Genomic DNA, 27,594 nt, shown 5'->3' with positions numbered 1-27,594 from the left:
CCCTTCATGTCAAGTAGAAAGCCTGAAAGGTATTGGTTGTTTTCATAGGCCAAAGTATAATGCTCTATGTAGAAAGGCATTGGTTTTTTTTCAAAGGACAAAGGTATGTTATATGATAAGAAGAAAGATTTTCATTATTGGTGTGTGTACAAAATAATTTGATAAGAAAAGATAAATCATTATATTGACATTTTTAATTTCCATTTAGCATACATTTGTTCAGTATAAAATTGTTCTATAAGTTCTCTATTTATTATATAGTACATTGTTTATAACATTCATGTAATTCTAACAAATTAACAAACCAGCTGACATAGTTTGAACCCTAACTACAGAAGTCAAGAGTTTACAGATTAAATTTCTTGTAACAATTTTGGAGTAAACTATTAATATATGATATTATTCATGAACTGATTTCATAACATCAGTTCAATTATTTCTTTATTAATATTTATTGTGATAGAGGCATATGTCTAAATGTTGATAAGTAAAAACGAGTTCCATTCAAATGTAACTGTAGATCATTCTATTATAATATACATGTATATCAAATAAATAAGAACAGTGTATAAAACAATTTGTGCTCAAATAGAATATTAAGTATATCTCACTACGAAGCGTAGAGCTTTGATAAGATTTAGCAATGCTCTTTTAAACATTTAAAATGGTTTCTTTTTTTAATTCTATGTTTTGTAGAATAATCTTTATAAAGCAGAAATATTCACATTAGAAACAACTTTAGAAACAATAAATAAATAACAATCTATTGCACAAAGTTTATTAATCTAAGATTTAATATTGATAAACCCTGTGCAATATATATAGTTATATATTTATAACATGCCCTTGGAAAAGTATTTATGTCAATAAATCATAAATGTCAATAAAATTGTTGAAAACAAAGAAGTAGAATATTTCACACACACACATACACACATGTATATACAATATACAATATTTACATTATACTCAACTCAATCTCAATCTAAAATTAAAGGCAACAAAACTTGAGATTCTGATATAATAAAAAAAAACATGAGGTGATCAAAACTTCCTTTTCCAAACATATATGGTGTTGCATCACGAAATGAAAACTGTTATGCTATGTTTTATTCTGTTGAAGATGATTATATGGTTTATATTTACACAACAATATAATTATGATAGCACATTTACATGTTTTCTTATGAATGCTTAATTACACATAGGCAAATAAAAAAAGAAAAATCCACAGATTGTACCATAAATTATGACCATGCTTATATTACCATTATTTAATTGCTGAAATATCAATTCTTACCATATAGTATGATTAATAACAAATTCATATAACAACTTTAGCCAGTTGTGGAAATCTCAACTTTTATCATTTACTATGATTACATCCAATTTATATATAACCACTTTAGCCCATGAATTTCAATTTTAACCATATAACATAGAGTCATAGAATCATAAAAACAAATTTCTGAAATCTCACATGTAACATATAGTTTGATTATAACAACAACAAATTTATATAACCACTTTAGCTGTTAGCTGAAAACCTTTACCATATAACAAATTCATAAAATCATTTTAACAATTGGTGAAATCTCAACTTATATATATTTAATGATAAATGAATGTTTTTTTTATGATTTGTATAATACAGTTAAATAATTAATTAATAAAATGTCTGTTTGCTAAGAGACATGTACTGTCGTAACTTTAAATATTTTCTCAGTATTGTTTATAACAACATCTCTATTTTTATAAATGCAACAAATAAATCTACAATCCCTGAGAGAATCCTAAATTGTTATCTACATATTATATAAACATATTATATTTTCTATATTAGTTTATTACATTATCCAGTCAGTGTACTCCATGTTTAGTTACATGCATGTTAATTTTTATATAAATGTGTGCGGTCTATGTATAAGTTAGATGCTAATAATAAAAAAACAGATTTAAAAAAAATAACAGGAAGAACGTAGGATCAACTGTAGCTGTTTAAATCGTTTCATTTTTTTTATTAGCATCTAACTAACTGACCTACATTTTGTCATGATCTTTACCCAGTTAGACATAACATTTAAATGATAGATTAAATCAATGCTGCTGGAGACAGTTTATTGAAAATAGACTGTGTCAAAAATTTAGGCCTTCTCGTTGGATGAAAAAGTCAGACATTAAGACTAAATAATAGAAACCTCTCATTTAACACAATACAATGTCTACACAAATTTGTATATAATTATTTAAATGATGAAATATTGTAAACAAATCTGAATGAAGTATCACATAATGTGCAAGAAAATTTAATGTTGATTTTTCCTTTATCCTCCAAACATTAGAAGCCATTTTTCTCAAATGCTGGTATATAATTGTGCATGTATGTTGTATCAAAATTTGAAAGTTAACATTATATAAGTCACATAAAACATTTAAAGGTGTAATGTAATGCCAGTAGTAAAAGAGCACTTTTTTTATTATTTTCTGCAGCATATTAATATTGAAATGCTGTCAAATTGAGCATAACAATTTTCTTCTGTGAGGCATCAAAGAAATTAAAACATGATTCAACATGAATAATAATGTCATAAAAATTTATAATAAAAGTTTTAACAAAATATTGATGATAATCTTATATATGATATTAACAATCAATTACATGAGTAATTATAAAACATGAATGTGAAGAACATACTGTAACTAATGGTATAGTTGTTTACCCTTGACCTTAGTAATGCAACCGCAAGGCCAGCCTTCACAATTGTGCAGTCTGACCTGGCTCTATACTGCTGGTAGCTCATTTTTTGTATTTATTTATTCAATTACTTTGAAATTAGAATGGACTGTTCCAAATTGAAAGCTTGGCAATTTCTATTTCACAGATTTGGCAGGTTACGTGTTAAAAGGTCATAAAGGTCATATAGGTAATTACCATTCATTAATAATATACAGGTAGCTGGCATATTACATAGCTTATTTTTGTATTTAAACTTACTTGACCTTTACATGATCTTGACCTTACATTACTAATATTTACATGTCCTTAACCTTACATGACTAATATTTACATGTCCTTGACCTCACATGACTAATATTTACATGTTCTTACATGACCAATAATTACTTGTTCTTGACCTTACATGGCTAATATTCACATGGCATTGGCCTTTCATGACTAATATTTACATGTTCTTGACCTTACATGACTAATATTTACATGACATTGACCTTTCATTACTAATATTTACATGTCCTTGACCTTACATGACCAATATTTACATGTCCTTACATGACCAATACTTACTCGTTCTTGACCTAACATGACTAATATTTACATGTTGTTGACCTTTCAGGACTATTATTCAGATGTCCTTGATCCTTATATGACATTTTTTCATGCACAAAGTCTAATGAAATAATGTCAAAATGAACTAATAATGAAAGTAAAGATAATTGCCCTAAATTAGTTTTATAAGCAGTATCACATAACATAAATGTTGTTTTGAAGACCATGTATATAATTATGTATGTGCATATATGTACATCAAAATATGATAAGATGTACAGAACAATTAGTATGTAATACCTCAGATTTAACATCAGCAATGTAAATATTTTACACTTCACATTCAAGATTTATTTACAAAATAAGAAAAAAAAAACAAAGGGATTAAACTAACCCTAACCACTAATGAATGGGATAAAATGCTAAGGAAAGGTGTCTACTGCAAATACTTATTTTATTTTACATCACAGACAATTTTAATGCTGAAAAGCTGAACAAAGTTATAAAAAACAATATCATTATATACAATATTTTTGCTTTATAAGATATGAATGTACTGATAATGTTGTACACCAATTAACTGTTTGAACACTAAAAACACAAATGATTATTTTAACAACAAAAGTGGCTTACATTCAACGGAGAACACTCAAGAGTTCAAGAGTACCCAAAAACTTGTATTATAATATTCTCATGTACTTGAATTCTAAGCAATAAGGAAAAAGATAGTTAGTTTATTCTAAGAACAGCACAGAATTTATTGTTTGTATGAACAACATAGAACCTAGATTTTGTTATTTTAACATTCACTTTGAAGCAAACACAGTTGTTCTAGCATGTAACATATCAGTGTAAGCTAGTCAATGATATGTATACACTGACCCATATTTCCCACCATAGTTTACAAATGTTTTACTATTTTTATAAATGTACAACGTTACACATAAGGCATAACAAGGATAATAATAAAGCACTCAAGCATTTTATTCTTCCTTAATATTCATGCTACTTCAAGTATTTACAAACATATTTTGAAAGAAATTTGTCAGTATATAATTATAATACAGTTGCCTCCCTTGCTACATCTGCAAACTTTTAAACAAAACAAAATGTGCTTTCAAATGGAGATCTCCATAAGTGAACTTAAAGATTTAGATGAATATTGACCAATGAAATACTTGATCACATTTTTTATGTAGCTTAATTCCTTTAAAATCTATTTAACAAACTGTTCCTAAAATACATCAAACACTTTTAATCCATTTTGAATGAGAGATTTGTTATTGTCAGTTGGGGGGGCACTATAGATTATAAGAATCTTACATGGAGCCGGTTCAGACCGGAAAATCTAGCTAGAGGATAATTGTTTAATGCAGTAATGAGGCTCTGTGGAATTTCCACTAAACAGTTACCCAAGAGCTACATATACCATCTTTGACAATAGCTTGGTTTTTTTAACTTTCATATTACTAAACAGTTACCAAGGAGTTACATATTTCTGTCTTCATTCATTCATAACTGCAAAATTATGTCATCTTAAGAAGGCAATTCATTCATTAAAGGCGAGTGGGAATGACATCATTTAAAACACGAGACTAATGTCTTACATAGGGGGTGTAAGACAGATTTTTCTAGCACCGGGTAAAAGATAAGATAGTCCTGTCTGATATGCAAGAAAATGAAATATGTGATAATTATCAATAGAAATTAAAATGTAATGCAGCTACAAGCCTTTCACACAATTAGATATTTTATCAGTGGAGAACAAGTGAATGTCATTACACTAAATCGTCAAATTGTGAACAAGTGGTGTGAGTCAATGTCATTACACAGCATTGTCAAGTGGTGAGCAAAAATGATGTAAATCATATCTAAAAACATTTGCTTTGTCCAGTGGGGAAGTAAGTTGTGAAAGTCAATGTCATTACACAGTGACATTTGCTTTGTCCAGCGGGGAAGTAAGTTGTGAAAGTCAATGTCATTACACAGTGACATTTGCTTTGTCCAGAAGAGAAAGAAGTAAGTAGGATAAGTCAATATCATCACAAAAAGAAAATCATTTTGACAGTGACAGGAGGTCAGGAATTAGAGCTAACTTATGTTCTTAGTTGGAGCTTACCATGTCTAAAAAACTCCTATATTTTTTAAAACTAATATACTCATTTACTGTCATGGTTATCAAGTAGCTGCCATGCTAACAACATTTATTGCAAAGATTACTTGACTTGCACATTAATTTAATCTTTATTAAATACAAAACACTTCTAGAACCGGTTATTTCTCGTCATATCAATTCTCTAACCTGGAATGTTACATCAAACACCTTGGCATAACCAAGCATTCAGGACTTGCTCAATGTTGTCAGTATATATAAATACCCAACATGTGTCCTCTCTGTGTAATGTAAGGTTAATCTTTAACTTTGGTCATTCTTAATAACCATTGTCTTAATCTTTTTATTTTGTTGTTGAACAAATTTTGAAAAATCTATTTGATTTTAATAGACCTGTATGTCTTTGTACTTATTGTTATTATTACCATTAAGTTTTTATCAATAAACTCCACATATAAGGAATTTCATTTTTCAAAATTTCATTTTTCAAAAATTCCTTGTAGGTTTTTACAATGTTAATCTTTAACAATTGCATGTAATACTGTGTGTAACTATGTAATATGATTGTGAAGCAGGTCACTTTTGTTTTAATACACACATTTACTTAACATGACTTCTTTGTGTACTCAGATCTGCTGTGGGAAATATAGCCTAGCTTAAAACTGTAAATTTAACAGCTCCGTCATCTATAGAAGATTGTACTGGCATGTCATCGTTATCTCTGTATGGTGGATTTCCATTTGGTAATTCAAGTCCGGAGTCCGTTTCATCAACACTGCTCACTGAACGTATAAATCTAGCTGTACTCTGGGTGTGACCGTGCATCTCTGCTTGTATTTGTTTAGAATAGTTCCAGTTGAGGATTCTAAATTTTCTAAGTAAAGCTATGACTGGTATACAACCAACAGCCGAGAAGACTAAGATAGCAGCGACGAGAGCACCATACCAGGGATATCCCATATCAACCATTGATGCCTGAAAAATAACATTATATCATTACTATTATTATCTTAATATCATAATAACCTAAAGCAGACAAAATATGACATGTAAACACTCCAAATGTTTAAGGTAGTCCTGATTTATAATCATTTATGACATGTCAATGGTGGCGTAAGATTATAATCATTTTAACTTGTTTTATATGTTCAATTAAAATTTTGTTCTTGTAGAATTTAATTTTTGATCATAATTGTTGTACCAAATACTTGTTTTTATATAAATATATTTATGTTGAAATAGTTCTACACCCTTTTATCTAAAAAACACAATTCTGTTCAAAATGAAAACTTTCAAAACATCTATACAGAATTTTATTATGACTAAACATGTTATTCATATATCGAAAATAGTGAATCATTTTACATATAAATTATACATTTATTGTCTATATACATATAATAACTTTAAAAAATATAATTATAACTTCTATCTTTAACTAGTATTCACAAATCTGAACTATTATATGTAAATCAAAACTATTATCTATAAATCAAAACTATTATCTTTAACTATTATCTATTACATGTATGTGAACTATTTTATATATCTTTTGTCTATATCTTTTATCTATAACTATAAACTAATACCTAGTATAAACTATAACTATTATCTACAAACTAAAACTACAACTAATATATATATATACACAATGTATTATTTGTAACAATTATCTAAAACTTTAACTAATATTTATAACAATAACTTTTATCTATAACTTACATCATGGTATAAAATCATTAACAAACTTACAGTTTCAGCATTATAGGCCTTGTATGTGATTGGGCTGAGGAAATATTTGACAATTGTAGCTAGTAGAAGTCCAAGAACCAGGAATGGAGCAATAAATTTCCACACTACCTTCCAGTAAATATTAGGCCTACTTCCAATCATAAACTCAATGTCATCTGCAAACCTGAAAGTCCGAAATATATGTGTACCTCCTGAATTAGTAATTTCAAATCAATATATGACAAACATACAAGTAATATAACATTATTTATAAAAGAAAAGAGTTAAAGGATATGTTTATACATGTAAATGATGATTAAGTTATAAATTTACTTTATTTTTAACTAAAACACATAAATAACAAGATGTTTGTTGGTAGAAATTGACTGGAATCATTATTTTTTAGTTATAAAAAAAACCTCAAACACATACCTTATTGTGAAACATTTAGCAATGTCTTACTTGTTAACCCCATACACATTTTCTAGTGTGATACATTTAGACATTTGTTAACCACATTCACATATCCTATTGTGAAACATTCAGACATTACTTACTTGTTTACCTCATGCACATATCCTATTGTGAAACATTCAGACATTTATTACTTACTTGTTTACACCATACACATATCCTTTTGAGAAACATTCGGACATCACTTACTTGTTAACCCCATATACATTTTCTATTGTGAAACATTCAGACATTACTTACTTGTTAACTCCATACACATATCGTATTGTGAAACATTCAGACATTACAAATGTACTTACTTGTTTACCCCATACACATATCCTATTGTGAAACATTCAGACATTACTTACTTGTTTACCCCATACACATATCCTATTGTGAAACATTCAGACATTACTTACTTGTTAACACTATACACATATCCTATTGTGAAACATTCAGACATTACTTACTTGTTTACCCCATACACATATCCTATTGTGAAACACGGACATTACTTACTTGTTTACACCATACACATATCCTGTTGTGAAACATTCGGACATTACTTACTTTTTAACACCATACACATATCCTGTTGTGAAACATTCAGACATTACTTACTTGTTAACCCCATACACATATCCTGTTGTGAAACATTCGGACATTACTTACTTGTTAACACAATACACATATCCTATTGTGAAACATTCAGACATTACTTACTTGTTTACACCATACACTAATCCTATTGTGAAACATGCGGACATTACTTACTTGTTAACACTATACACATATCCTATTGTGAAACATTCGGACATTACTTACTTGTTAACACCATACACATATCCTTTTGTGAAACATTCAGACATTACTTACTTGTTAACACCATACACATATCCTATTGTGAAACAATCAGACATTACTTAATTGTTAACACCATACACATATCCTATTGTGAAACATTCAGACATTACTTACTTTTTAACACCATACACATATCCTATTGTGAAACATTCAGACATTACTTAATTGTTAACACCATACACATATCCTGTTGTGAAACATTCAGACATTACTTAATTGTTAACACCATACACATATCCTGTTGTGAAACATTCAGACATTACTTACTTGTTAACACCATACACATATCCTATTGTGAAACATTCAGACATTACTTACTTGTTTATCACCATACACATATCCTATTGTGAAACATTCAGACATTACTTACTTGTTAACCCCATACACATATCCTATTGTGAAACATTCAGACATTACTTTCTTGTTAACCCCATACACATATCCTATTGTGAAACATTCAGACATTACTTACTTTTTAACACCATACACATATCCTATTGTGAAACATTGGGACATTACTTACTTGTTAACACCATACACATATCCTATTGTGAAACATTCAGACATTACTTACTTGTTTACACCATACACATATCCTATTGTGAAACATTCAGACATTACTTAATTGTTAACCCCATACACATATCCTATTGTGAAACATTCGGACATTACTTAATTGTTAACACCATACACATATCCTGTTGTGAAACATTCAGACATTACTTAATTGTTAACCCCATACACTAATCCTATTGTGAAACATGCGGACATTACTTACTTGTTTACACCATACGCATATCCTGTTGTGAAACATTCAGACATTACTTACTTGTTAACACCATACACATATCCTATTGTGAAACTTTGGGACACTACTTACTTGTTAACACCATACACATATCCTATTGTGAAACATTCGGACATTGCTACGGTGATAAGAGGGAAAGAGCCAGCAAAACTGTCAAATAAGGCGACCCAGTATGATCCACTTCCCAGTACAAATAACATACCAACAAGACAGCTGAAGCCACAAATAAGTCCTAAAATTACAAGAAAGATTTTATAATGTTATTAATAAATAGAGGATATTGAATGAGTGTAGTTTAATACTAAATTTATTGAACGAGTTGAATTAAAACATATTATGCGAGCCTCGAGTTCAATAAATTTAGTATTGAATCTACACGAATATAATATTCTATTTATCACATATATAAAATAAGAACAGTAAACTGTTAAAATGAGTATTTTTTCAATGACGCGTCTATAGTGTAACGCTAACATTAGCGCGCTTTAACGCTATGTTTCTATATAGCGCAAATGACGTCACATCAAAGTTTTATTACACTAGTGTAATATCGTTTTTATTACATGGCTTTATTACACTCCTGCGCCGCAGTTTATGTGATAAGTCCTAAAATTACAAGAAAGAATCTATTATAATGTTATTCAATACAGAAAAAAACTTACAATAAAATTTTTTGTAATTTGTTCATTCTAGAAAGGTAACTTTGTTGAAGAATAGGGAAATGTTGTAGTCAAGTAATAACCTGGTGCTAAAAACATTGCAAATTTTAACTTTACTTACTAATGCAAGGAGTGAGTGGCCTTCAGTTAATATAGTATTACTTGAATTTTTGTTATCATATTTAAAATGTCACCGTCTGTACCTCTGTGTCCGTTGATATCAATGTTAAATAGTGAAATACATAAGATATTTTGCCAGAAGGAAGTACATGTATGTGATGGTCATGTGTTTATATTATGTATATATTATGTGTATGTTTTGTGTACATTATTTGAATATTATGTGTATATTATGTGTGTATTATACATATAATATGTGTATATTATACATGTATGTATATTATGTGTTTATTATGTGTATATTATGTGTGTATTATGTGTATATTATGTTTACATTATGTATATATTATGTGTACATTATGTATATATTATGTGTACATTATATATTATGTGTGTATTATGTGTGTATTATGTGTATATTATGTATGTAGTATGTGTATATTATGTATATATATTATGTGTGTATTAAACATGTATTATGTACATAGTTCATTATGTATATATCATGTGTACATTATTTGTATATTATGTATATAGTATGTGTACATTATGTGTATATTATGTGTATATTATGTATATATTTTATGTGTATAATATGTGTGTATTATACATGTATTATGTGTACTATATGTGTACATTATGTGTGTATTATGTGTATATTATGTATATATTTTATGTGTATAATATGTGTGTATTATACATGTATTATGTGTACTATATGTGTATATTATGTGTACTATATGTGTATATTATGTGTATATTATGTGTACTTTATGTGTATATTATATGTATATTAAATGTCATGCAGTAATCACCTGTAGTATAGCTAGATATTGACAATGTGTGTAACAGCTGTTGGTTTAAACAAATATTGAAGCGTCAGTTTTGTTCTGTAACAAGGTTGATTCGTCTTACATTAATGACGTCATTCACATATCATATTCTACTTTAATAAGAATAGATTGTCACTGCCGCTTACATTTCTAAATGATGACTATTCCACATGGATTACAGCAATTACTTTTTTAGTTTTTTATACAGATCATGACACGACATTAAGTAGGTTTCCTGTTACCAAGAGCTTGCACTGAGCGGTAAGTTATTCACAAATTTAAAAAAAAACTGTATAATATGGTAAACTCAACACTAAAATATGTTATTCGTAACAATCATTTTTATGTAAGAAGACTTTTTTCTTAGATTCTTATAAAAATTAACGTCAGCCATAAAGATTGTACATGAATTATTTTTACTGATTTACATTTAACTGCAAGAATTTATTTTCTTTTACCTAAATTATTTCACATCAGAAACTTTACCTGAGACTAGCCATTTTTTCCGTGTAATCGCCGGAAATGGTTCCAGATCGTAAATGGACGCTGTGAATCCCTCGATAGTCCCGAACTCACTACCCATGCCAAGGGATAACAACATCATAAAGAAAATAATTGACCAGAACGGAGCTGAGGGTCCAAACTCAACAATAGCCTGAGTGAAGATTATGAAAGCGAGGCCAGTACCGGAGGCTGCCTGTAAGACACATAATAACATGAATAAACCAGTTTAAACATATGTTATACATGTATAAATAAGATTTAATTTTAGGAACATGATATTAATAACATGTATAAAATAAATGAAACAGTAACATAATGATTTATGTTTTTTTGTCAGCAGGAGATGGCTATTCTATCATTGTCAGCAGGAGATCGGCTATTCTATCATTGTCAGCAGGAGATCGGCTATTCTATCATTACGACATAAGTAGAGCACATCTCCCTCGAGTTCACATTTACATTAGTACGCTAGAGATCTTATTACGTAAGCTAAAGTTTGAGACATTGGCTGCTGCCGTTTAACAGTTAAATATTCATCACCATTTGTACAATTTATATTTTATCATCCCTGGGAAGGCAGTTCATTCATGTTATAGTGGACACGAGACAATGAAACACGTCTGACAGCTAACATATGTCAGACGTTTTATTATAGCTTTTAAAAGATAACGAACAAAAATAATAATAATTAAGAAAAGATGAAAGATCCTCCTAGCAAATATTAACTACTCTATATCAATACAATGTATAACTTGTTGTTGTAAATAACGACCTTAACCTAGTTGTTATTGTGACGGTTGACCACACAACCATAATACGATACTAGTATCTACTAGTTTGTATTTTTTTGAAAATTGCTTTTTGCGACGTTGTTACATGACATTAAAGAACTAGTTTGGAATGTAGATATCCCCACCCCCAGATTTACGATCTGCACTTTTTTGTACTACATTTAAACTGACATATACAAGTAAATGACCTACTTAAAGCGACACGTCAACAAAAAAGCAACTTTTAAAAAAAATAAACATACGAAAATAAATAAATAAATAAATAAATACATTTTGTTGTAAATAAATAAATAAATAAAATTAGTTAAGAAAAGTGTATATTTGTAAAACATATAGAATCGTTATAAACTAGAACAAATTTTAATTTTTCATGAATCTTGATGCAGAAAGCTTATCCAGATACAAATAAACTACGAGCTTATGTACAAATGTATTTACATAAAAAAAATTAGTTTATTTAAACATTAAAAATATTCACTGTACTAAGCCAGTGTGAATTTGTTTGTTTGTTTGTTTATTTATTTGGGTTTCAGGTCACACCGACACATTATATGTCATACGGCGACGTTCCTGTTTAACTGGCGGAGGAAGACCTCTGCATTATTTCAGACACGAACGGGCAACTGAGTAGAACGACCGACGTTCCGTAAGCTAGCTGGATAGCTTCCTAACATGAAAGAATCCAAAGTCCCTGTCGGGATTCGAACCCACAGCGATGAGGGGCACGTGGTTTGAAGTCAACAACCTTAACCACTCGACCACAGACGCCCCTGTGTGAATTTGTATGACAACAGATTAGACTGCATATGTCTTTAACATAATTCTATTACATGACTAACATAATTCGAGAACTGTGTACATTAACAACGGGGTAGGGAAATAAGGTAGTCGTTAAACATAAACGACAAAAGCTTACATTGTTAAGATCATCTTCTAAACTGCATGTCCATGTATTATTTGGTATCACGTATGACGTGGCATATGACGTGGCGTTAGCTACAGAAACAACAGTTTCGTTTCCGGTTATCATATAGGTTGTCTGCCATGCCTCCTCGGTAAGATTGATAGCAAGTTCTGGGTTCGCAAGTCCAAACATCTCAAAATTACTGTAAATAATTCAACTTTAGTTCGCCAAGTGCAATGAGTTAAACATCTTAATGTTAGCAGATTTCTTTAATGTGATACAACATTTTCATAAAACTGAACAATTTCATTTTTAATTTCTCATCATTACTATTACAGAATTTTACGGTTGGACAGAGTATAAACTGAGGGCTATATTTTACAGTTGCTTCCAGTGTTACAACAACATTTCTATTGCTGTTTACCGTTTTTTACTAATATTTTATACATGACTTTAATTGATTATATATAACAACATAAGATTAAATACTAATTTCAGGGTATTTTGTTCCAGGATTTTGGGAATATGACCCATACCCATGAAATTGGAAATTTCAGCGATATTGTGTTAAATGCATTACTAAAATTTTACAGTGCCAAGAATCACCGTATAGAATGGCATCTTCAAACATTTAAGCATCATAACGGTGAAGAAGTCCTTATTTTCAAAGATTAATAACGCGTACCTGAGAAAACGGTCATACAAGCGAGAGACCAAACATGGTCTTTATATACAAATGGACTTTATTTACGGCATTACTGAGATTGTTTTTAATCAATAAAGGAATGTCTGGGGTGACCTTTATTTTTCGGAGGTGGTCTTTATGACTGTTTTTACATGTAATGGGATATGTAATTGTAAACTATGGAAATATAAAGTCGAATATAACTAAGAATAAAAAATAATCTACGATTTATATGAACAAAAGATTAAAACATGGATGTATAAAGATTAGAACATCTATGTATAAAGATTAAAAGTTAAAGAGATTGTAAATATAATCTGCATGTCACATCCAGCCCACATTGTAATAACTAAAATATTCTGATATATCGCCAGCAATATTCAGATGAATGTCAAACATAACCAATGTTGTACTTGAAGTTCATTTATAACATTGCGTCATTTCTTTGGCACTGTGTATATTATATTAATATGTTAGAGGTGATTTTTTGTTATTTCAATGCCATTTTATTTGGCAGTATATCATTTAGTAAAGAAGAATCATTAATACATGCGTAAATTGAAAATATAAATGCAAAGTATATCAATTTGTGTAGCTGAATAAAGTAGTGATCGAATGTTTAAAATTAGGTAATTCTGCTGATTTATTACGTCATTTAAACACGATATATGGTACATGTATATATAATACTTTCAACCTTCGTCAGTTTGCATTTACAGTCTGCATGCATGTCTGTCTCATGGAAAAAAAACTAAATTACATTATTACTGTACTCTATGTTTCAGACAGAGGACTCATGGTTAAAGTACAGTATAGATTACTTACTGTTTCAGACAGTTCTCATACATGAGTGTGGCCTTGAAACCAAGGACGGCAAAGATGACAGTTGAAGCAAAGAGTGCCGTAAACCAGTTACACATTGATATCATAATAGCGTCCCTTTGTACATTGTTGTGTACATTGTTATAACTAGAGAACGCTATCAGACCTCCGAACCCTAAACCAAACGAATAGAATATTTGAGTTGCCGCGTCTAACCATACTTGCGGATCACCAAGCCGGTCAAGCTGGAACAAGAAAACAAGGAAATAGATATACATAACGGGTACATACAAAACCCGCTCATCAATATATGCGCATATAATCACAAACATAGCATGTACCAGACTTCCCCGAACATTCGCATTAACTACCGGTACAATTTATCGTATGAAATTGTGCTAGAAAAATTTATAAAATATATACATGTATAAGTAAATTTTTATAACAATATATCGGTCAACAATATATATGAAACGTCTGCCGGATTGATCTACAATACATACAACAAAACAAAAAACTTAGGAACTCTAGGAATGCTTCCACCTGACAACATTGATGTAACACAAACTTATATAATGACGCACGCGTATAGATATGCAGCTGAACAAAAATAGTTCCTCGTTCTGTTGCAGATATTTTATTTAGAAATACCTTTAGGTAAGACAATTTAAATTAGGTTTTCTGTGATCTAAAACTACGTCTTCAACTTATTGTAAATATTTGCTTTGCTTTGATGTTTATACTTGATAAAAAAGTAACTAAAATCTGTCGACATCATTGACAAATTATTCTTTTAGATATAACCTTGAGTAAACAAGCGAAACAAACAAACCCTGAGCAAATAAGTAAATAATAGAAACTGAAGTCAATGAAACGTTGAAAGTTAAAAGTTGTGAAATATCACAAATTGTTATTATTATTATCATTTTATTATTATCATTATTATTTAATTATTATCATTATTATTATTTCAGCCTTATCAAGTAACTATAAAGGAAATTCTATATAAGCAGGAAAACTAAGTTTTAAGGTAATTTATTAATGACACACAATGCCACGCTATCAATTTACGCAGACGAGAATGACGTCACAAATACTTATTCAAATTAAGCGTTCGGATGTCTTGACAAAATGAACGTGCTAATGTACTTATCCTTCATCGTTTATCTTATAACATGGACAAAAGTTGTATGTTGTATACAAGACAGAATCAATGTCTTTTACCACGAAACTTGAATATTTTTCTAGATCACAGTGAATGGTGACGACTTATTTCTTTGTTAGTTATTAAAGCAGTATACATTTCATCTTCCTTAATTTTCCTCGTTTTTTTGCATGAAAACCTCTCGGGGTGAAGCAATTTATCACAAAACATTTATTTATGTGAACTGTCATATTTGGTGACATTGTGTTAAATAACATAACATAAACATACACCCAAACATTTATAATCCTCTATTTTCAGGCATTATAAATCTTGTATGAACTACTTTCAGACATCGTTAACAATTATAATATAAATGTAATATTTGCTCGTACAGCACGATATTGTCTGTATCTAAAAGAGTGTCGGACTCATATCTAAGGTGGGTGGCCATAAAAACTGGACATAGATCTACATTGTTAGAGTGGACGATACTGGAGTGGACGATGTTGATGAGACGTTGTTCTAATACTCAGAGTCTCTGACATCTTTAACTAAAGATTTCAAGATTTTATTTCAAAAGGCATAAACATTTTACAATGTCCGTCGCCACAAACAGAATGACGGTTACAAATACTAGTAGTATATGAGAAAAGTATGTAGTAACTAAATACAAATTATTTTTACAATGACATTTTGATATTGTAAAGAACCACAATATATATTGTATTTCAATATATGTTTGTAAATAATTGTATATTATATATAACAATATTAGTATATGAAAACAATCAATTAGTCGTTCTTTCACCTAATACATTTGCGAAGTAGATATATTTATACTAAAACCGTGAATAAGACACGTATGACATCAATATTGATCTTACAACCAGGTTATAAGTTCTGTAGCAGTCTGTAACCATAGTCTAACCCAAAGAATCAACATCTTTGAGTGTTATATAGCCAACATGGCAGTGTAAAAGTAATTTTATACAAAAATAGTGTGACCAGAAAATAAGTAATAATAATAATATTGATATGAATCAATAATCAAGACTAATGCACTCACTTTTGGTGTATACATGTGCAGGAGACCATCTACTGCTCCCCGAAGTGTGATACCTCGAACAAAGAATATAAGTAACACAATGTATGGAAATGTTGCTGTAAAATACACAACCTGCAAATAAATATAAAAAATGTGATTATAATGACACCGATATTCTCAAAAACTACGATTTGGATAATCAGTTTAAATATATGACCTTGAAATTGGAGATTATTTAGCAATTAAGGTCACGTGGGAAAAGGAACTTGTTTGTACATATGCACGACCTAAACTTCTTTGGTTGTAAATAATACAATTATTGTGAAACTTCCTTGACTGAATATTAAATATACATGCATTTCTTTAAATGCTTACTTTATATTTTATTTAGAGGTCAACGTCATATAGCAAAACGTTCAAGTTTACAGGTTTTGCGAATAAAATGACGGTGTTAGCCCTCTTCCACCCACCCTACAGGACAAAATAGGCACATAAATAACATAAATATATTTATAAACAAACGAGATATTCTAGATAATGGGAACTATTTCTGCTGTTAATGTCCACGTCGATGTAATGAGACATACAGAGCTTGTCCCAATATAATCATACATTATTGTTCAGAGAGCAGACATGCTCGAAGACTGACGTGTACTATCACTACACACAATATTCATGAAAAGACAAGATGTGTATATGTTTGTGTGTATGTGTGTGTGTTAAAATAATTCATGTTTGTTGTCTTGTTTATTGATGTTATTATACTTTATTACGTAAATGGTATAATATACCGCCGTAGTTAATAATTTCTGTATTGATTGTACACTTATAATAAAGTATATGAGATATATCAAGACGGTATATATAGGTTTTTGATTTTACTAATCACATAATTGTTATTATATAATGTCTTCAGATAAAAAATGTTTTTGTGTTCAAAATGTTTTCAACTAGAGCTTAGATTTAATCAACCATTTAAGAATTTTGATTAAAAATTATTACATGACATAATCTCGTATTTACTAACCAGGTCTCGAGGAATTAAATTAAGCCTTCCAAGAAGAGAATTAGAGACTGTATCTTAACAAATAGATTTAATTTCAAAATAATAATATGACCTGACAGTTTCTATTGTAATAAGATTGTTAAAATCGTGTTGATCAGAGATTAAAACTACAGATCAAAGCTGATTGAAGGTCACGCTACGTTGTTTAACTGAACCACTGATCCAAGATTTGATATAACGAAACATTTTTTTTTGTGTGTATAAATATTTAATCCATTTCAAAATAAAAAAATTAACTCGAGATATTAAGTGATTTTAGATCTAACCTACTTTATATATCAAAATATCAAAATTGCTTATACGCAAATAATTTGATGTTTTTATGCTACGGTGTGACATAAAAAAAAACAACAAAAAACAAAAACAAAAAAGCAAAAAACAAAAGCAAACAAATAAACGGTTTAAAGAAATACTTAAAAAGAAAATTAAAGAAAAAAAGATAAGCTTTTCCTTTTTTAATTTTAATAGGTCTTTCTAGTCGAACTTTTTTGTTTTGTCCAAGTATGAATCCTTTCCATACATAAATGACAAATTAAAAAAAAAAATAACCAAACTTGAATCATTTTACGGTCAATGTCATTTAAAGGTCAAGGTCATATCTAAATCATTTGACGGTCAATGTCTTTTAAAGATCAAGATCACATCTAAATTATTTCACATGACTGTTTTGTCACAAGTCTTGTTTTGTCCACGTATGAATCAAATCTTTACATAATTAACAAAATTATGACAACTTAACCGAAATTTAATACTTTGGTCTTGTCGGTCAAGGTCATTTATAGTTCAAGGGTAAGGTCAGTTAAACTTTTCCAAAAGGTTGTTTTGTCCAAGTAATAATCCATTGATTAATTACCAAGTTACAGCCAGTTATAGCAATAATCAGTGAAAATGAAATCATTTGATCACCAGTCAAGGTCATACAGTAGTCAAAGTCAACTACTTAAGTTTGATATATATGAAGGGTCTGACCTAAAAGATGTTGTGTCTGAATATGAAGTTTATCCATTCATAAACAACAAAGTTATAGCTACTAACAGAAAAAAAAGAATTTCATTAATTTGACATTGACAGTCAATGTCAATTAAGGTTAGTCTCGTCTACTTGAAGGTCTTGTGCGGAGGATTGTTGTGGCCAAGTATGAAGACAATACAACAAAAACTTAAATAGTTATGGTCAAGTTTAAAGTTTGCGGACGGCTATGGCAACGCCGCCATGACTTAACAATCAAAGTTGAGCTAAAATAATCCTATTAAGACTTTATTCTTAACATTACATTATCTTTCTTGGAATTCTTTACTTAATAATCTACATATTGCACTAGAAAGTCATCTTAAAATCTAGACGGAAGTTTAATTAACTGTAATTTATCTACTTGAATTATTACATCCGGGATAGTTTTCAATTGAATTTGTTTTGAATCATCTCGTTAAACTAACATTAAATCAGGAACGTTGTATATCTGTTTATGTTCCTACATTATATTATTTTTCATATACCTTCACTGTTTGTCTGTTTATGTTCCTACATTATATTATTTTTCATATACCTTCACTGTTTGTCTGTTTATGTTCCTACATTATATTATTTTTCATATACCTTCACTGTTTGTCTGTTTATGTTCCTACATTATATTATTTTTCATGTACCTTCACTGTTTGTCTGTTTATGTTCCTACATTATATTATTTTTCATATACCTTCACTGTTTGTCTGTTTATGTTCCTACATTATATTATTTTTCATGTACCTTCACTGTTTGTCTGTTTATGTCTCCAACATGTATTTTTGTTTATGATCTGACATTGTTTTTCTGTTTATATGCACGTACCTAAACAATACCTACATTGTAGTTCCATTCATATACCTACATTTTTTACTATTTATATAGTACATTTTTTATTTTTATTCATGTACCTTGATTGCATTCTGTACGCATACCTACAATGTTCTTGTGTTTATTTACCCGTTTATTCAGTACGGGGTGGTAGGGGTAACAAACAAGAAATATACATGTATTAATATACATGTTTATATGATACATGTATGTTGGCTGGACATGAACAAATTGTTCTACATTGTTATTAAATTACTTTAACATTTGGGTTAAATAGAATTACGAAGTATAAAGATGTGATGAGCTGTGAGAGACTTATAACGTGAAGAAAGTAGACATTTTTCTGATTAAGGTAACAAATTATAAACACAGTTGCACATTGACTTCCAAATTCAGTACTTTTTGCCAAAAACGCAAAAGAAGCAAAAGATGTCCAATGAATAACTTTTGGTGAAAACTGTTACAGGACACAAAAATGAAGGTTTTGAGAAGAATAAATAAGAGCATATTGTTTAAGTCGTAATGGGTCTTTAACCCTTCAAAAAGAAATGTCTGCTAATATTTTCTGATAATTTTCTAGTATTTGCAATACGAACACAAGTCTTTATTTTATATTTGCATAAAAGTTAAGTCGGTGAAAGAGTATAGGCAGGAAATTGTATTTCTGCACCATAAATAATGATCTAATCTCTAGTTTTAAGAAGTTTTCCTTCCGCATTCTTCCGAGTTGACAACGCTAGACATTATTATGTTGTTTGTTTTTTTTATAGTTTTTGCTGGATTTTATTAACAAACACGCAAGTTGTTATAATTTATAAAAATATATATATAGCCCACCTTTATATAAAGATATCATGATATAATATGATTGCAGTTCGAAACCATAAAATGAGGAGTAGTACAATGGTAAACATTCAAGAGTAGGGCATCAAAGAGATGTTCTAATACGTAGATTTCTCTGCAATAAGTATATGATTAATATATACTAAATTAGACACCACCATCGTTATTTAAGAAACAGCACTCCTATAATGTTCTTTTCTGTGGCATTCGATATATTGTCTAAATAATACGATACATTATTCTTTAATTATTCTATACCTGGCTTCAAAACGGACATGAAATATTTAAATCTTTACTTGATTTTATGTTTAAGATCGTTGTACTGGTTTATAAAATATCCGATTTCAACACGGGTAATTTAACAAAAAAAAACATAATACATCAAGTCATATCCTATACTTCTATTCATGAATGCCCTTGATAAAATGTTTTGTCGCATTTATGTGTTTGTTGAATAAATAAACATTCATAGGTAAATGATGCAAGAGTTGCGCGTCACTGATGACCTTCATAAATTTCTTTATGCAAATATATACATGAAAAGTACGTGCACAATGCGGGACTGGCAAGCTATAGTATCAACAGTCACAGAAACGTAATACATTTGTGTATGTTCAAACATTTATAAAACACGGAGTAACGAACTCTAGTATAGACTGTCGTTTTGTCTAAACAACTGACCTCTTTATAAGATCAAATACTAATTAGAATTCATTAAATAAGGTATTATGTATTTAGTTACTGTTAGAGGAATACATAAATTACCTTCCCAGAGGACTTAATTCCCTTCCATATGCAAGCATAGACAATACACCAGGCAAATATGAGACAGAGCAACATCTTCCATTTAATACCGTCAGGTGACGACAAGCTCGGCGAGACGTCAAGCGCGTTCCTGTACCAGAAATATGACGTAGATCCTCCTTTAACGCATTCTTCCACCTCAATGGTTTTATTTTCAGCCTCGTTAAATTCTGTTGGACAGGAAGCCCATGGAAGTGGACTTTGGAATGAGTGGAAAAGATAAAAGAAACACCACATGATAATGGCGTTATAATATATAGCAACGTTAAATGACGTCACGGCGCTTGCTAGTCCGATTCCGCCTAACAGCGGGTTTATCTCGTTCCATACTATAACAGTCCCTTTCTGCATTTTTTGTCCAATAGCAAACTCTAAATACAGTATAGGCATTCCTTCTGCGAACAACATGATCAGGTATGGTATTAAAAACGCTCCTGAAACGAGAAAAAAAATAATTTTAAATTGCTTTTTTTTTTTTAAAAACTCTAACGTTCATCTCGATATAAATAATTATAGAATACAAAGAAACTCTGATTGCGCTGATTTAGTATTAATATAAGATCTGACCATGATCAAATTGTATATAGAGTGAGAGAAGTAAATACTTTTTTGGGGAGGGGGAGTTGTCAATGTATATGTACCTTCATTGTATAAATATTGGTAGCATCTTTTACGGCAATAAGGCGCTAGCGTTAAATGACATCTGAACATTAAAATATGCAAAGTTCTTACAGAACGACGGCATATATATTGACATATGATGAAACTAAATTCAGCGGAGATTTAATTGGTGGGATTTTAACTATCGTCGCGTATAAACCATTTATATTGAAGACAATGCAAACATTGTTGTTTAAACAGTGTCTAAAATTATTTGTATTTTTCCGCTTTTAAAGTTTTAACTTTTCCATATTTGAAAATTTTTGCTGATTATGTGTAATTAATTAATGCGTTCGTATCAAACATTATACAATGTATAAAGGCGCTTTTATTTATTGTAAATATTGACAGATATAGTCAGTTTCTGCCAACTTTGTACGTGCAATATAACTATAATAGTGTTCTATATTTTACGTTACAATTCACAAACTCAATCAGATTAAATAAAAACAAAAGATCTGACATTAAAACAAACTTTTGGGCACAGTCCAACTTTATTATTATCTTTTTCTTTTTTTTACATGCAAATACAGCATTAAACTCCTACATATTGCATCAAATCTATTGTTCCTATAAGGCCTATATTACATGTTTCTCGCCCAGTCATCAGATAACATCTAAATAACGTCAATAAATGATAAGTTTTTGTAATATGATGACATATTGCTTATAATTGCCGAATACAATGCGAATAAAAAGCCGGACTATATTTTCGTTTACAATGCGAATAAAAACCCCGGACTGCATTTTCGTTTACAATGCAAATAAAAAGCCGGGCAACATTTTCGATTACAGAGCGAATAAAAGCCGGACTACATTTTCGTTTAAAATGCGAGTGAAAGCCGGACTACATATCGTTTACAATGCAAATAAAAAGACGGACTATATTTTCGTTAACAATGCGAACAAAAAGCCGGACTACATTTTCGTTTACCATGCGAATAAAAATCCGGACTACATTTTGTTTACAATGCAAATAAAAAGCCGGACTACATTTTCGTTTACAGAGCGAATAAAAGCCGGACTACATTTTTGTTTACAATGCGGCATAATTATGCGAATATATCTTTTGATGTATCACAACAAAATTTAGTGTTTGAATGAGATCGTGTCATTTTCAAATTCTTCCGTATATTTAATTCATTTAACTGACACTAAATTGTTCATTAAATGCTATCTCGTTTAATCAGTTTATCACATTCGCACAGTGTGAAGATTCAGACATAATTTAACTTAAAATCAGCATTAACAAAAAATCAACGATTTCGATAACAGTTTAAAGTTTTTTGTACAGACAATTACTACGGTTGATACTAAGAATTTATTACTCTATAAAAATGGTGTATAATGATATTTAAAAAACCCATTAAGACTTAAATATTTGTATAATTTACTGGACATATAATGAAATTTTGTGCTGTGTCATTTATCAACATGGGGGAATATCTGGAAAATAAGTAAATGTAATATGTAGACTAGCTGATATAATGTTATATGTAATAAAGATGATATATGCAGATGTCAGATGCAGTAAAGTTATTTCATTTATCGGTTGAATGACAGTAATAAGTAATGCAACGCCTGTATTGACTGGTGAACAAATATAAACATAAATAACTGTAAGTTCTCAGAATATCCTTGACTCCTTAAAATACCACCATTCTCGATATTCGTGCATGTATTGTGCACGTGCAGAAGAACAATAATTTTATTTCGTATTTGCATGTCATTTCGGCACTGACATATTTCCTGTAGGAGATAACGTTCATATAGAAACGTTCCACTGGCATACATATACAATGTCAATTTTATTACAGTAAAGGTTCAACATTGTAAACGATTTGTCAATTAGACCGGTAATTTACTTCAGATGATTTCCGCAAACATACAACTTTTTTGAGTATATATTAGTATAACACATGTTTACTACTTTAAAGAAGTTAACATTAAATTATAAACTGACATAGTTCATGCAAATGTTTAATACACGTGTTCGCTGAAAGAAATGCTACACAACACCACGTTTATGTCAAAAGGCTACACAACACTACTTAATACCAATAGGGCTTCACAACATTACTTAAATGTCCAAAGGCTAAACAACACCGCTTCAATGCCAAAAGGTTGCACAACATTAACTGAATTGCACGACATTACTGTACTATGAAAAAGACTACACAACATTGCTGTTCGAACTGAAAGCCATGAGGTTAAACTTTAGCATTGTATAAGAAACATAATTCAATTTCTTTCTTTAAATATTTTATTTGCGCAAAAAACATATAATGAAAATTACATTATTTTATCATTCATTCATCATTCACTGAAGATACTGGGTTGTTTAGATTTTATCAACTTGATCATGGCTTGGTTTATTGTCATCAGCGGACATTGTCCTCGTGAAGAAAGGAAGCAGAACTCGTGTGTAGTTCATCTGAAGTATAATTGCCCTTTACAAGTGTCAATTTACGAGCGGTTTTTATTTTCTATTAAAATAACAGGGATTCTTTTGATTGAAGAAACCATAGGTCTGGGTTTAACAAGGTTTTGGACAATGATTTAAAATCATATTAGCATGTGCGGATCCGGGACAAGAGGCATTCCATATTTCAGAGGGCGTTATGAATTTTAATGTTGTTGTTGTTTTTCAGAGGGGTTATGAGTAAGTTATTAAAAAAAATGTAAGTTCGATTTCATATTTTCTAAGATTTCAATATAATAGCCAAATCCGAGGAGGGGTCATGACCCCCTTCCCCCTTCTCACTCGGGATACCCGCCATATATAAGACATACAAATGAATGTACTATTTTAACGACATTATCTCTAACTACCCCGTGTACCGTATCATAATTATTTTAATGCTAAACCTTACACATTGAATAAAATGAACAAAAAAAAAACGGTATTGGGTGACAATTTGAACTAACCTTTGTCGGTAATCTATGTTTGAAATCATTTTTGTCCAATAGAATTGCAGTATTTTAAAGGAATGGTAACACGTTTAGTTTAGTAAATCAGCTACCTATTAGTCTGTTTAATAAATCGACAATTTAGAAGAAGAAGAAATTTCAAACACTAAATAAAATAGAATCAAAGGCTGTGCCATTCTTGATATAATTGTAGAGATTATTGTTTATAAGCACAGCCATTCGGTTAATGTTACTTTAAACACTAACCGATGTAGTGTTTGAAATTATTTTTTCTCAATGTTCGATTGACTAGACTTATTTAGCTGATTTTTAGCTCAACAGTAATGTGTACGATTCATTTAAAATACGCTAAATTCTAGAGAACAAAATAATTCCAGAACAATATTTTTTGTAAATGCTCACTAACACTTTTGATATAATTATAGTGTTTGAAATCATTTTTGTCCAAAATAATGGCAGTATATCAAATGACTTATAACACATTTACTTTGGTAAATCAGCTAAATTCAATCAGTCTTTTATAAAAGTAATTTCAAACACTAAATTGTTTAGTGTTTATAAAATTGAATTTAATTTTGTAAATGTTTACTAATAAACACAAACCTATATACATAAAAAACCGATTTAGAGAAAAATGTGAAAAATGCTGTTCTTTTTTTTAATCAATCTTATTTTAAAGTATGAACATTAATTACAAAGTTTTATTAATAGTTGTTGTTTATTGTACCAATGTTCAATATTTCAGTATCAAGGTCAAACATGCGTGCACGTGTTTAGATAGGAACACTGATGCTTCAGCCGTGATATATTGTGACTTTTCTCTAGGAAAATAATTCCACGTGTTGGTGTGGTGTAAAATCTCGGTGGCTTATCAATCTATGCTGTACCACAGTTCTAGGAAATATATATTCTGCTTTTTGTTGTCTGTGTAGAAAATGATACACAATCTAAATATAAAGATCATTTATACATGCGCATGGAAATAATAACAACTATGACATTGGCGAAGATCACGTTTAAGTACAGATATAAATTGCTCGTTTTATTTACAGAAAGGTGATGTTCTGCACGAGTTTTTATTGGTTTAATAATTCAATGGTATCATTGTATGCACGTTGCTTTCATGAACTGGAGTCATTAGCTTACTTACATGTGTACATGTTTAATAAATATAGTTGATTTGACTTTTGTGGGTGTTTTGTTGTTGTTGTTGATTTTAAGTTTGTTAACCTAATGTAAAAAAACAAACAGGCACAATTAGTGTCACCCAAGAATGTTTAATGATATATGGTTATTGTTATAGGTATGTTATTAACATCATTCATTAAACGGTACATTAAAGTAACACAAAATCCGTAAAATGTTAACATTTTGCATATCTGGTTTTAATTAAACTTGAAATGAAGCCAAATATATGACGAAATGCACTTATTTCTCGTTGTAATATTAAGTGTCAATTAATGTAATATTATACTTCGTACGTTTAAACTTGATTATTATTATTATTAGAATGTTTAGATTTCACTATCTTGTCTTCAATGACTTATTAACGTATATGTATAAAAACACACAATATTTACGCGCCATTTTTACAGATATAATCAACATTTTATAAATCTTGAAGGAGAAAACGTGTAATTTAACACGTGTTTATAAACACAAAAGCTCTGCATATTTTATAAAATCGGTCACCATACACACAAGTATCCATCGATTTTAACAGAGTATTACGGCGAGGTTTGTAAAGATGGCGCAAACTACAAATATAATATAAATTGATGTTGCTGTAGAACGAAATCAGTCCATTTGCAATAGCATTTCTAGTGAATAATTATTTAGAAGCGTTTCCAAGGAAACGCATGCATATTGCAATTAGCAGCGTAGATTAAAATAGACATACCGCCGCCGTGTTGCTGGACTAAATACGGAAATCTCCAAACATTTCCTAATCCCACAGCATAACTGATCACCATAAATATATACTGCCATTTAGAATCCCATGCTTGTCGCTTCTTTAAGGGTTTTTTAGATCCAGTTTCTGTGTTTAAAGGCTCTAATTGTTCCTCAGTATCGACATTGTGTAACTTTTCCTTCGTCATAATGTTTTCTTTATAATCGATATTTAACAGCTAATGTTGTTAATTTACTCTGTCTTGACTTTTCACTTATAAAACGTAAAACAGACCTTTTTTAAATAAGTTCTACAAATATTTTTTATCCGATTAAAGCACTGTACTGGTTTATTTCATGTGTTTAAACTCTCACAGAATATAGAGGTATACTCCACGTGGCCGGTTGTATTAGCAAATAAAACATATTCGCTGTAGAGAATAGTTGTATTTCAGGCTATACAAATTTAATGTTAAGTTAGTTACACTAAAGTCTGTTTATCTTATTGGCGTCGAATGGTTTTTTTAAATGCCAAACGTATCTAAATGATTGCTGCTAAAACAATTGGAAGGTATCGATGACTTATTAAAAAGGTCTTAATTTAGAGTCAAAAGTAAACCGGTATGTAACGTACGTTATCTGTTATCGGATAGAAAAATGCGTACTCATACCAAAACCCCTGCAAGTGGCGCTAATAAAATGTTTTTTTTTTGTTTTCGTTTTTGCTGTTGTTGTTGTTGTTTTCTTTAAAGTAAATTTTGTAATATATTTAGTTTCTATATAAAGGAAAAAGTATTCA

General features: G+C 29.9%; 1 protein-coding gene across 3 annotated transcripts; it reads right to left on the bottom strand.

Annotated features, from left to right (window-relative positions):
- Nucleotides 1-174: 174 nt before the first annotated feature.
- Nucleotides 175-27,241, bottom strand: LOC132719682 (sodium- and chloride-dependent transporter XTRP3-like). 3 transcript variants are annotated; one of them, XR_009624257.1, is made up of 10 exons: nt 26,806-27,241; nt 21,276-21,748; nt 16,790-16,900; nt 14,580-14,821; nt 13,082-13,271; nt 11,357-11,567; nt 9,331-9,490; nt 7,152-7,314; nt 3,316-6,374; nt 175-3,197 (listed from the first exon to the last, which is right to left on the bottom strand). XR_009624257.1 is itself a non-coding variant. In XM_060703496.1 (9 exons), the coding sequence occupies exons 1-9, from the start codon at nt 27,002-27,004 to the stop codon at nt 6,051-6,053; spliced, it is 2,073 nt and encodes a 690-aa protein (XP_060559479.1). In that variant the 5' UTR covers nt 27,005-27,241; the 3' UTR covers nt 175-6,050. The 3 variants fall into 3 exon arrangements, 1 of the variants encoding a protein (XP_060559479.1); XR_009624258.1 differs by having other exon boundaries at nt 3,347-6,374; XM_060703496.1 differs by having other exon boundaries at nt 175-6,374.
- Nucleotides 27,242-27,594: the final 353 nt, after the last annotated feature.

This window comes from Ruditapes philippinarum, unplaced genomic scaffold (assembly GCF_026571515.1).
Source record: "Ruditapes philippinarum isolate M1 unplaced genomic scaffold, ASM2657151v2 ctg2668_1_1_1_1, whole genome shotgun sequence".
NCBI classification, from domain to species: Eukaryota; Metazoa; Mollusca; class Bivalvia; order Venerida; family Veneridae; genus Ruditapes; species Ruditapes philippinarum.
Note: the sequence above shows the minus strand (reverse complement) of the source record. Positions and strands in the feature narration are given on the sequence as shown.